Source organism: Ambystoma mexicanum, chromosome 10 (assembly GCF_040938575.1).
Source record: "Ambystoma mexicanum isolate Mex_15411 chromosome 10, UKY_AmexF1_1, whole genome shotgun sequence".
Lineage (NCBI taxonomy): Eukaryota > Metazoa > Chordata > Amphibia > Caudata > Ambystomatidae > Ambystoma > Ambystoma mexicanum.
This window is the reverse complement of record NC_090932.1, coordinates 1,374,199,020-1,374,212,744: the sequence shown is the minus strand read 5'-3', so window position 1 is coordinate 1,374,212,744 and position 13,725 is coordinate 1,374,199,020. Positions and strand designations below refer to the sequence as shown.

General features: G+C 37.8%; 1 protein-coding gene across 2 annotated transcripts in view; it reads left to right on the top strand.

Moving 5' to 3' along the window:
- SGSM1 (small G protein signaling modulator 1) overlaps window positions 1–990 on the top strand; it is a 1,887,833-nt gene extending 1,886,843 nt beyond the window's left edge. The window contains exon 25 of one of the 2 annotated variants that reach the window (XM_069619387.1): window positions 732–990. In XM_069619387.1, coding sequence (XP_069475488.1) covers window positions 732–820 — 89 coding nt within the window. In that variant the 3' untranslated portion in view covers window positions 821–990. The remainder of the gene's footprint in view (window positions 1–731) is intronic. The other variant, XM_069619388.1, reaches the window with a different exon arrangement.
- The last annotated feature ends 12,735 nt before the right edge of the window (window positions 991–13,725 follow it).

Genomic DNA, 13,725 nt, shown 5'->3' with positions numbered 1-13,725 from the left:
TCTCTACATTTTCAGACAGATGCAATATCATGGTTTATGGCCAGAAAATGTAGCTTTTCGTCCAGAGCAAACACGTCCACATTTTCTGGGATGTAGTGCACAGCGCACAACAGAATATGCACCCTCTCATGTGCCCACTGTGCACCTTTTCTCCCATTCATGAGACGATAATACTCAGGTTGCCTTGCTTGCCTTTCCTGCTCCTTTGTGATTATTTCATACCGTATTATTTCTAAATTTAATCACTGTCATATCGACACAGGTGCTGCCATCAAAGTTAATTTTCTTCAATTCATTCATTTTGTGTTAAGGAAAAATGTTTACTTAATTTCCAAGGTATTTGCCATTGAGGATTCTGAATGCTTGTTTATATTCTCCCACTTCCTTCGCCTGTTTCTTCTTATATAACTGATCTTAATAAAGCATGAGTCATGTGATAAATGTAGAAATACCCAAGCAAGTTTTGGGCTCTTTTTCAATTTTTTTTGCCATTTAAATATCCACTTCTTCGTTTGATCTTGCAGGGTGATGGTACTTTAGCATTTGTTATTTTCTTTACGTTCCCTTAACTTTTCCTCTTGTATCACTTTTCTTTTGTTTTTCCTTGATGTCTCTGGATGCAATCAGCAGAGATGTGGGACCCACATCCAGCTCTGTCCCACTACTGTCCTCCAAGTATCTATCAATCATAGTAATGAATCTATCTATTTTTTGTCTTACCCTTCCTCTAGAAATGGCAGAAAGGCACAACGCAAAGGAGATTCTGAAGCAAGCGCGTGACTTGGTATATAAAGTTCAGACGCTGATTGAAAATAAATGAAGAGCTTTTAAGAAGATTGGAAGGCAACATTCTCATGGGACAACTACTTTCCGCTACGTCATATTGCTTCTGTTCTTTCCTCTCAAAGTGCCAGATTTATATAAAAATTATTGGCAGCTCAGTAGTGCAAAAAACTACTATAAAGAGAAAGTATCTGTGTTGTTCCTGTGATAAGTATTAATTGACCTTTGAGTTCTGTAGTTCAGACTTAATTTTCAGTGTTCAACCAAAGATCCCCCAATTATTATATATGTTTAATTTTCAACCATCTCCCTTTTGAAAGTTGTATTGGAAACTTGGAACATATTTTTTTAATATTTTCCTTCTCAATTTTCTTGCTCATGCCCTTCACCCACAAGCCTTCCCAAAAATCTAAAGTCTAGTTCCATACTGAATTTGTATTTGAAGCTAGAACAGAAGCTTATCTCCAATATTGGTAACACAATGGTTTGAATGGAGGCAATCAAGAAAATCTTTAGCCCCATGAACAGCACGAAGGATGTATGTAACTATTTATTTACTTGAGACACTGAATGTGCTTTAAACAAGGATCTCAATATATCCATTCCATCTTTTAATTTTCAGAATTCTTATCATTCCATACGGTGAAGCACAATCTTCCAACCTACTAATTGTTTGAAAGAAGTTGCTGTCCAACAGCAAACTGTTTTCTATGGTGCACATGTTTTGCAGCTGCCGACCATTTGGTCTTGCAGAGTTTTAAAAGCACAAGATAAATCATTGCCACTTTCTGAATGTTGAGAACTGTGGGTTTTGTAGCTCAGATATACATATTTATCAATGGACTCAATTGAACAGTAGCCTCTGAATTGGTAGAACAACGTTTGTATCTTTGGTCAAGTTGGCTGGAACTGTAGTTTTTTTATTTTTTTTAAAGCTATCTGCATTCAAAGCTTTAGTGAGAAATCTACTCCAAGGGAATCACTGACTCTAAAATCAGAACTGGAAACCCAGGCTCTACAGCGCTTTCCTAGGTCAGACAAGAGAGCTGAAAAGAAAAGGTAGCATTACCCATCGTTCATGTCATTGTAAATGTAAAAGACATATGTTTTGAGGCATAACCAATGGGAACCCTTTTTAGAAAACTGATTTTCCCAAATAAGTCTTATTCTTGTTTTGCTATGGCTGCTTTTAGTTGCTATCTGTGCCTCACTGTGGTCTTTGTTAAGAGCAGTTTAATTGTTGTTGTGCCTTGTTATGTTACTTTATTTATTAAGCATCTTTGTCCAGCACAGGGCATGTTGCCACTGTAGATTCTGGATGGAGTTCCTTAGGTCATTAGAGGTGCACCTTTTACAGAGAAGGGACAAGTTTTCATGTCCTCTATAAAGTTCATATACTTCGGTTATTTTTGGAGAGGGTTGGGAAGGTTGATGAGGTGTGGGGGCTTGGACTTCAAATATCCAAATTCCCCAGGTTGCTTTTTGTAAGTCGGAAGGAGATTGGAGAAGTTTGGCCACAGGGTGCAGCCATGCATGTACCAAGAGAGCTGGAAAACACGTGCCTCATCCAATAATGCCCCTGTGAGCCTGCGGTAAGGATTGTAATGTAACATAGTGACGGATAATTAGAAAATGTAGGGACTGCATGACTAGTGAAATGTGATTGCGGTGTTTAATCTTCATTAGTTTAGCTGCAACAGTACCCTTTGGACACATGTTAGCTGCATCAGACAGCTTCATAAAGGCACAGCTATGTAGGCTTCCCATAGTCCAGTGTAGACATTACGAAAGCTCTCACCACTCATATCTTTTGTTGGCAGTAACCGTCGATTACAAACATTTGAATTAAGTAGATCAGTCTCTTTGAAGAATCACAGCACAGGACTGAAAAGAAATCCTGACAACAATGGGCAACTGTAAAACTTCAAGGAAAGTTCACTTTTAAATCATTGTATGATCTATTGGTGACAACTGTAAATACTGCTACATGCGCCAATGAGAGTGTTGTTCTAGCTGGTGTACAAAGATTTAGAGGATATCATAGTGCGGCCCCCTATTATGCAACATCGCTGCCAGTATCTCTCCTTGTCACATAATGTGTTGGTCTTTATGTATGTAAATCACTGATATTCACTTTTGCATGGTCTTTACTTACATTCTTCACTGAAATGTTGTGAATTTAGTTGAACCCCGCAAATCTTAGGCTACAAAAGACATTGTACAGCTGATTTTTAAATTGTGGCCAGACAATGCATGCATTTCATAGCAAAGAGCCAGTGACACTGATTTCCAATTGAAAGACACAGTACAGTACCATGGATAGAAACCGTGATTAATGTGGTGGCCAAACCTCTATAGAGAGTTCAAGGATAACCCTGGTTTGTCAATGACAATAATGGGGTGAGATGTTGGCCTGCCACAACCAGTGTCTCAATCGCCATCTGGATAGACCTGCCTCACAAGAGTAAGGTACAGAAGCAAGACATAGCGGTGTCCTCATGGCCTCCTAAAGAGGAAACGCACTTATTAACACTCTAAATTATATTAAGAAATCCTACCTCAAACCTTGATGTAAAGTCTAACTGGCTTGCATTTAATTACTTTAGACCCTGTGCCTAGTACACTCAAACCACTTGTAACTTTTGTGTATTGCTATATTGTTCAATTGAGCCCATTATTTCTTCCACATATCTTTTTTTTAAAAAAAATGTTTGGAATACTCCATTCTGTGATTATGTTAATACAAATCCAAATTGTGACTAAAGGTTAAGTTATTGCACATTTTACAGTTGCCATTCTTTCTATGCAACTGACTGAATCGCACTGCATTATTTAGATATTCAACTTGAATCCAATTTGCTTCATTGTTTACATCCTTTTTGACATGCATACTTGACTGTGTTTGTTTGTCATTTATTATTTAAACGTTTATTTTTGTACTTTGTTGTGTATATGTGTATTTATCAAATGATATGACCTAAGCAGGATTTAGTCATGCCGGCTAATGGATATATTCTTTAAATGATTATTCTCATCTTGGGTGCTTAGATAGGGTTTGAACCAACTAAACTACTTCAAAAGTGATAAAACACACAATTTGTCAAGGTCACGCATTTTTAAAAGTATATTTAAGAAAAAAGGTTGAGTCATAACAGCACTTTTTTGGTATAATATGCCAGCATTTATTGTGCATGTTAATGAGGAATCATGTAAATTAAGCTTAAAAAAGAAAATGCTGCTATTTGTCAAGGAAGAAATGTCAAATTCATGTTAAAAATAATTAATAACATGAATTGAAAACCAACATAAACAGCTCTGTTGACCGTTAGCAAAAGGTCCCCGTACATAAAGAAGAGACATTCTGAGAATAGCTACAGGGCATACTGCACAATAAGACATAGGACCTGATTCACACGCGTTTTGCAATGGGATTGTGCCATTTTAAAATGCTTCTGTGAATCAGGCCCATAGTTTTATCTCCTTTGCAGGTATGTTTTAAATGCGTTTCACGTCACTCCTCTATTGAATAAAAGAAAAATGAATGGAGAAAGTGCAGGGGCACAAATGTTCAGAAAACCTTTACAAACCCACCACTACCCCAATTTTGTCAGAGAAATGAAGACCCTTTTTCCAACAAAACTATAAATGACATTTCAGGGGCAGGGCAAATCCTACAAACTATTAATTACTTTAAAATATCACAAAAGCAGGTGTAAAAAGTTAGGCCTAGTAGTTGCATAAAAAGCATTGGGGTTACCTCCACAAAATGTGTGAATCGTAGTGGTGCCTCTGCCATCCGTTACTGTGCCCCCAAATACCTGGCCCACAGTTTCTTGCTCCCATCTGGCGGTGGGTGATGGTGCACAAGAGGTTGTATGGCGGCGTGCAAGTATCCTAGAACAGAAGAGTATGGGTTATATGTCTTTAAAAGTCCTTCTCCCATGTTTCGCCAATGACTTTTAAAGGCGCCCTTTTTATGTATGCACCGTAGACCCCATGAGAAGTATGAGCATACCAGTGTAAGCATCTGTCTATAAAGTTATTCTTTCACATAACGCCATGCTATGATGCACTGTGTGATGCCTCCTTACATCTGAGCTTCATTTCCCAAAAGAAAAAGTAGCAAAGACAATGTGCTGGTGATCTGTTTTAAAATATTTTATACTTCTTCAGCTGTTGAAACATCCTTGCTTATTCCTCTTCTTACAGGACTTCTCGATCTGCTGTAGACCCATGTCTCGTGTCAGATCATCATAACATTTGAGCAAGCATTTAAATCCCCAGTTGTAAATAGAAAAATGCAAAGTTATAAAGCACACAGCTAAAATGACCCTAGATCTTTATGGTGATGGATTAATCAGAGGTTGTGTCTTTTTTTTATTAGACCCATATGACTATACATTAAGCTACCCATTGGCAGCACATCTATTGATGTGCTTTTCTGCATATATTTTCAAGTTAGGTGAAGTGTTAGTTTTCTTGTGGCTAAAGAGGTGCAAACCCAATTATGATAGAATGATATGAGCTGGACAAAATGCACTGCCGCTTTTATGACTTGATTTGTATGTGGAGCTTTATGTTACAATATTGGGTTTTATATAACGTCAGTACTGCATTTTTCATGGTCCATTGGTCCTTTTTGTGGAAACTATTAGTGACGCGGGAATCCCATATTGCTTTCTTTTGCCAGCTTCCACATTTCTAACAGAAACTAACCTCCATGTAGACTTCAGGTCTGGTAAAACATTTCCAAGCTGGTCTCCTATAGATGATAGCAAGGAATATCAGGGATGATCCCATAAAATATATCCTGTCTGTGGAAAGGTCGTAGGCGTGCCACTTCCTCCCTTCCCCCAAAACTGGGGCAATGGCTTCTCATTTGGGACACAAATGGTGCATTTCACTTGGAGACCACTGCTCAGTAGTGCATTGAAGTAGGTTTAGCTCAGTAGATCGAGCCCGCTGGTGGAGAGAGCTTTCAATGGTGTGATGATCCCTAACTATCCCTCCCACAAAATATGACAATAAAAACCTAAAGAGCAAACAGAAGATGTCCTTAATCAACAGTACGAAAAAGCAGAAAAAGAAGTAGAGACAGGGTCAAGTACCACTTTTATTCGGATTGGCTCATTTGTGACACTTCTCTCTGACTGGCGTTCCTTAAAACTCTGCGTGCTGGATGGAAGTACTCCTGGCAGCACCTAGCAGCTATAGCACTAGTGTCCTGGCAACAGTTGCCGTTCATTGTCTCCTGACACAGCGACAGCAGATGCCAGCTCTTTTTAAAGTTAGTTCCTGAATTTTGTGTCGTTGTGCACAGCAGTGACTGCCCTCAGTTCATCCATCTGAAACTTCTCTCATGAGGATTGATGACATGCAGTTATGATTATTAATGTTTTTATGTGACAGTGATGTGACATGGCTTCCACAACTAAATGTCTACATTGTGACCGGATACTGCACAAATAAGTGCAATCACCAAAAAAGTGACATTCATTTTCAATTCTTCATGACTTGGGGAATCACCATTACAGATGGACACAACTGCATGCATCTCTATTCATGTAACGAATAATAAAGCCCATTAGAAGCTAACTGATCCATGAGTGCTGCTTGCTGAGTCCCCAGACATTTAATTGTAGAACATGCGACATATAATTTGTCCACAGACATGTTAGTGGCAGTTTATATTGGCAGTCCACGTAATTGGTACCAGATTGTAGGACTAGACACAGTAATTTATTATTGACTTGGAGTTGTGCAATGCATAGAACAGTGTCGAGAATTGTAATCTGTGCTCACGCTTCATTTTTTAAGCCGATGGCAGAATGTGAAGCACTTACACAATATAGACTGTACCGCAATCCCCCCTCCCAAAATAATTCTTGCTTTATTAAATATCCATATAGCACTTTACTGCTCCTTGCATTTTGAATTCATATGAATTTTCCATATATGAAATCACATTGAACTATAACTGTGCAAATAATGTCATACATGTACTAATGTCAAAGTTGTTACATACATCATTTAACTTATTCATGTCCATGTATTCTTGAGTCAAACAGTACATGGTTCCATGATGATGTCCACATCCTGGCTGAAAGTCTGTTACTCTTTTGGCTTCTGGCAACAATGTACATATTCAACTTCGATGCAAGTTTTCAAAGCAAATCAACTGGGCATCAAAGGCAATCTCATCGGATCTGTTTTATAACTGCACATTTTTTTACTGCTACTGCGCATACCAAAATGCAGATTCATTATTATTTTTTCTTTACACCATTTCACTGCATATAAAAAAGGCAGCCCCCCGCCTCTTCTTCCCAATCCCCCCACATTTATTATTAACTTTACCCACCGCCCACATATATATGCGGTGAAACGGGGCTGTCGCATTCTGGTAGGCACAGTAATGGGTTGCGCAGTGATGGTATGATACCATCTTATCGATGTGCACATCTGCTACTTTGTGTTTCTTTTTGCAAACCATTATTTTATGTTTGTGTAAAAAAAATGTTTTTTTTAATTCTGGTGTCTAGCTCTAAGCTCTAAGTACAGACCGCTTCATCAAGTATGACCTCCAATTAAGCAACAGTGCTTGGATGTCTGTGCAGCTTTCACGGGGGAGCATGCATGTAAATCCTCATTGAGTATATGTAGTGACTTTGAAGTTTGTACACAATTGTCATGGGCAGTCATTTGACTTCAATAATGGTCTATTGTAAGGCTCTTTCTATGACAAAAATCAGTGAAAATGGTTTAAACATAAAGAGGTGCATACACATGTATCAATTACAGGATTCTGTCATTTCCCTTCCAGCAGAGGTGTGGGGGGCATATTTTATGCCTACTCTGAACAAAAATGGTTTCTTGACTAGATACAATCTTTGAGAGTTTCTTGTGTTGCAGTGTTGAGGCTGATTTGTCTATAAGATCCATTTTTCAGATTTCCAATATAGTGACATATTTACATTGTGACACTTAATGGGCATTATTAAAGCAAAAATGTGACCCACATGGCATCAGTACCCAACAGTAAGGTGAACATGAACTCTTGCCAGGAAACGCAATGGAAAGAAATGCTGTTAAATTAGGATGTCAATAGACACTACATGGGTCATCATATTATCAACCCTTAACTTGCCAAACAAGTTATGAAGCTTACAAGACATGAATATGTTATTCAGTTCTATCAGGAAACATGTTGTATGATACTTTAACTTTATAAAAGAAAACTAGTTTCGAAAACCTACTGTCTGTATTATCTCAAAATAGCTGAAAGAATGAGTCATTGTGTACTTTAATAAGTGTTTTTGAATAACAAAAGTATTTATTTATCTATTCAATTAACTGTACATTTTGTGTGTCCATGTAAAATCCAGTGTGTGTGTGTGTGTGTGACCTGTACTGTAAATGAAGATATCACTTTAAATGTTGAAGGAATACCCTGTAAATGTTCGCCAGAGAATTGTGTCTATATTTATGCGTGCAAAGAATGAGAGAAAGAAAATGTGTGTCACTGGGTTATTGTTTAGAGGAAAAAGCAACCATGTACTTCTTTTGCTGTGGAACATTAGACATGATTAATCAATTGTGCCAACTTGCACTTTCTCTGCATTGTGAAGTATTTTTCTGTTACAGTGACAAAACCTGGAATAGATTTTGTGATTGTTTTGACATGCCCCCCTGGTCTGGGTTAAATACATTTGTAAATCCATTGGTCAACTTAAAGGATCAATTTTCAGACTGCGAATTGACATTTTTGAAACGCGTATATGTTAAAACCTTTTTTGCTTGTACAGTCGAGGGACATGCAATAGATTGTTTTGGTTAGTTCATGCATTTTGTATCCTTGTCAATTTGGGAGAGTTAAACCTGAGTATGTACTTTAAACCATTATCTAATTTTAAGGCAGTACTCATAACAATATGTTCCATTCAATCATTCCAATGCAACTGCTCAACACTCTTTATTATTTATGAGTACTTGCCCCAAAAGACTTGCCACATACCTAAGCCATTATTTTACTTTTGTTAATCTTTTCCAATGGATTAAAGCAATTTTGGGGGAAGCTCTGTAGGATTTTCTTGTTTAAGTAACATGTTGTCTGACCATTAATCGATTTATGAATGAATATCTGAGCCTTCAAGTGGATGTATGCCTTGCTAGGAATCCAGTGCCATCTTCTCAAGGTTGCCATATATGGTTGCTCCTGTGGGTTTTAGGTACAGATCTTACAAAACAATTGTGCATGACTACCAAACACGGAGTGAGTTTCAAGCTTTACCCTGTTGTTAAGTCTTAGTGCAATCTATTGAACTCCCTAGTCCATCACTAAATACAGTACACACCTGATTTACTCTTTCATACAGATATTAGCTTTCACTTTTGATTTGATGAAATAGTCGATCCCCACAAACGACCTCCCTAATGTTTGGTAGAGATCGGATATATATTAATACCAAAGAAGAAGTAAAAGGTTTGCTTAAATTGGTAAGAAGGATACAAATTTGATTATGTATCTGAAACATGTTGATGCATTCAGACACCATTAAAGATGGGGCATTTCGTGATGATGGAGGCAAAAAGTGTGCTTGTTAACAAATGTGTTATGATTGGAAAAGAACAGAAACAAGCCAAATCGCAATTCAACAACAAGCCAGAGTGCAGGTCCCATGTGATTGGTCCACCAAAGCCGATTTCACTGGAAAACAAATGCAGCAATTCCGTAAAATATAAATCCCAGAGTGTTAGGTTCAATTGGCACAACACCTTTCTCTCAGCCAATAGAAAAGGGGGCATGTCAAAATGACCATAATATTTTTAAGGAAATGTTCATGAATGTATTGTCAGTTTTGTAGTATAACATGATAAAAGACCTAATTTCCATATTTCTGAAATTACTCAAGTAAACTCTTAAAAGTGGTCTTTCATCCTCTGTATATTTTATAGAAATTATTTTATTTTACTGTCTTGGAAATATGCAGAAACCTTCTAGGAATGTTTCCAATATGGGTTGACTTTCTTATTGCCAAGAACAAAAAGGCGTGCTGATCCACGCCACTCTTCCTCTCTGAAACATTTGCCAATCGAGGGCCAAAATTCTACAAGTGAGAATGGAAAATTACCACTCGCAATTTGAAGGCTTAGTGCCCGTCTGTACTCCACAAGGTCCTTCATGTTAGGTTTCTTTCTACATATACTGTTGCAAGTGGAGGCAATTTCTCAAATTAAGTCTTCCTCAATTTTGATGAAGTTTTTACAATTCTTTAAATATTTAAATGGCTCCTAGTCAATTTAGTAATGTGGTTCAGGATGGGCCATTTGTTTTTCAACATTGTATTTGTACTTTTGGCCTATGAATAGCCCTGTCTGCTGTGTTACCTCTCTCTAGAGATATTTAAACTGCAATATCGTTTTGCAAAATGAAGTCTGTTTTGCCAACCATCTTATTTTTTAGAGTTCGCATTATTTTTCTTTCCCATATGGGCTCTACACTGCTCTTGAAATTGAGGGTCTTTGCTAAGGTAAAACAATGATGAGCCAATGGCAAAACACTTACAGGTATTCATTTGTTTAGCATTATCTCAGCTTTTCTGCCACTGCCATGGCAAGCCTTGCTATACTCCTCTGTGGAACTATGGTGCTGCATGACCCACTCATGGTAAACGTGTTGCTGCCCTCTTGCTTCCCACAATTATCCTCAATAACTCCCTAATAAAATTGATGAATATGTGAGGGTGATAGTACAATTGAACTTCCATTCCAACACAATTTTGATGGAAAGAACAAAAAATTGGGCCCATTACAAGTTTAGTGTTATTTTGGTGCCAAAATAACACCAAACTGATTTACTGTTACCACCAGTGGGTCCAGTGGAATTACCACAGGATTACAAGATGCGATAACTGGTGTCAGTCCCCGTTTATTGGAGTCCATAGGACTCCATGGGGATTTTTGGCAGAATTACCACCACCAGCAATTTTGCCAATTTGGCTGTTTTTCCTCTGCCTTGCCTCTAAACCCATAGCTCAGGTGTACAGTAATGCATTGGTTTTATGTTATTACAACAAGTCTTTTTTTGATTGTTTTTTTTAAAAAACTCATCTGAAAATAAATTGATTTTTGGGGATGGGGAGCACCACAGCCCTCCCTCCCCAATTAAGTTAACATTATTCCCTACCCCTTATATAACCTTACTCCGCTATCCCATATATTGTACAAACAGTTTTTTCACACAAAGAAATTATGGAAAAAAACATTGAAAATAAGACTGTCAATATAACAATGTTGTACCAATGCTCCATTTTTGGCCACACCGCTGAACTCGTAATGAGGCCTGTTGTCCTGAAAGTAGAACTTATTGTCACGCCACTGCACAATGTAATATTATAGTAGTTATTTGACATCACATGATTTGCTTTCAGGTATCACCAAAGATGCAGCGATTGGTGGATTCTATACTGAATCCTGTTGTTACTTTATAATACAATACATGGCAGCTGTACAAGCTCTCTGTAATTGTACAATCTATATTTAAGATTCTGACACCAATCCAACAGAACAGATTAGAGTACTTACCACTCACATTACAGCACAACAAATTATCAGTGTTCAATGGACCAGGCATCAGTAGAGGGCCTTATGGGTAAGAGGTCCCCTTTGAAGTGGGGGGGCACTTTCTATAATGGAACAACAACACAGTTCTTGATTCCTCTGCAGCTACTTTACAACCTAGTTCAACAGGGAGCAATACACTTTTTATTTTTCAACAACTCTTCCAAGATGAATTCTATCTTAGTTTGCCATCTATTGAGTCACAAAATTTCAGCTGTAATGAGCCATGACCACATGAGCTGTTGGGGGGCTATAATAAGCACACGAAAAATTAGCAAACAAGATGGGCCCAGAATCATCATCTGTCTTTATCTGACAGTATGTACCTTGTTATCTGTGTACCTTCGTGAGGTATGGTTCAACCCATATTTTAGTGCTAAATGAAATTGAAAAAGAAATATTGACAAATAAAATGCGCATTCATTTGAAAAATAAAAATAAAGAATACAGTTATATATATGCTGGTATATATGTTTTAATGTATTGATAATTTCTTGAATGTTACAAGCTTCACACAAGCTAAATCATGAACATGTGTATCTTACTAGTGTGGAGTATAAACCAGGTTTTATATTTAAATGGATTTCCCTAATACACTTGTATTAATAGGATACATAACCTTTTGCGCATGCGTCTCAAATAAATTCCTACTACTATATGGTATTTAGCTACGTGGAATCACTGTTCTGAGATGCTGAAATGTATTTTCATGTGTGTCCCTATATTGCTGGGCATGCAGCATATATGAAGTAGCATCTTCTGGGGTTACTTTGATGTCACCCCCATGCCTTTTTCAGGGTAGGACTAAATGTGAGCTTGATTAATATTAGATGTGTTCGCTGTCTCTAAAGGGTGGCCAGCTTACCACGTATAGTGTAGTGTCTCTTCCTCCTGTCCTTTTAAATGAGGGCATGCAAGTACAGATCTGCAGCTCTGGCACATCTGCCGACAGCCACAAGTTAGGCAGAGCACTGCCGTTGGATCTAATGGGGTCTCCCATGCACCTTTTCTTTGTGGGCCGACTCAGCATGACAAAACATTCAGTGGTGAGAAGAAAACAATAGCAACATTGTAGAAAGATTCTAAGAGGGTGACTGCCAAAAGAACACACTAGGCCAATGTAGCCTGTATTTTTCCTTATCTTTTGCAACATGTAGGTTGTTTCATCATCTACAGCATAGCCAAGCCATATTTGAAGTACAAATCATTTTTATACCCTGCTGCCCTTATATTAAACATATTTTCACAGGTACCCAATCATCTTGCCACCACAGACCAGGGTCTGCGGACTCAGGCCTATGCCCAATATCTACCTGGTCCAGCCTCAGCGCCAGAACCGTCCTATATAAATGTCTGTTACAATATATTACCACCACTATGTTCACCTTCTGCCACTTGCAAGGGTCCGGCCAATTAAGCATATGTTTTCTGAGCATTAGTCCACTTTGCGTCATACAAACTGTTATCGGGTTCCTGCAGCGCTTTCATTCAGTGGTGATAACAGTGAAATGTAAGGTTGAGACTAGGGAGAGGTGGCAGGCTCCTGTACCTCTGAAAATGATTTGCCAGAAAGTAGCCCAATTAACCCACAAGCTCTCCTATAGCCCTCATATTTTTTACTTTATAATGCATCGCCTCCCGGTAATCCTCAGAGCTCTGTCATGGAAATGTTAACTCATGACACCCGCCCCCAATCCCATCTCTTCTTTTCTGCTTTGATATTATACACTTGTTATCCGGAAACAGAAAATTGCCCACCAACCTTTGCGAGGCACTAGGTTGTTTCGAACAACCCTTTAAAACATGTATCAGAATGCAGAAGTTGTTTTCATTGTGAGTTTCTGTACACTCCCAAATCCTAAAAGCCATAAATTAGACACCTTTATTTGAAACCTTCCTAGAAGAAAGAAAGATATTTTTCTGACTAAATGTATATTTATTTTTGTAAAAGAATTATGTTGATTAAATAATATTAAATTCTTCTTATTATATACTAATGTCAAATATTACTTTAGCTTCTTTTTAAATACAAAACATATTTTTGTGAAAACAGTGCATGACAAATCAGCTATGGAAAGAAATCTATCCCATTAGGACTATTTATTTTTGTGATTATTATTGTTGTAATGATATGAAAATGAAGATGCAGTTTAAATGTTTGCTTACGTATCCGGGGAACGGTGCCAACGTGGTAATGCATCATGAGTTGTACTTCCCTTATTTACTCTTTCTACTACACTGAATGCTGTTTTGGTCTTTGACTGACACAACATATAAACACTGGAACCCATGTGGTAGCTTTTCTTGAGACATTTGTAGAAG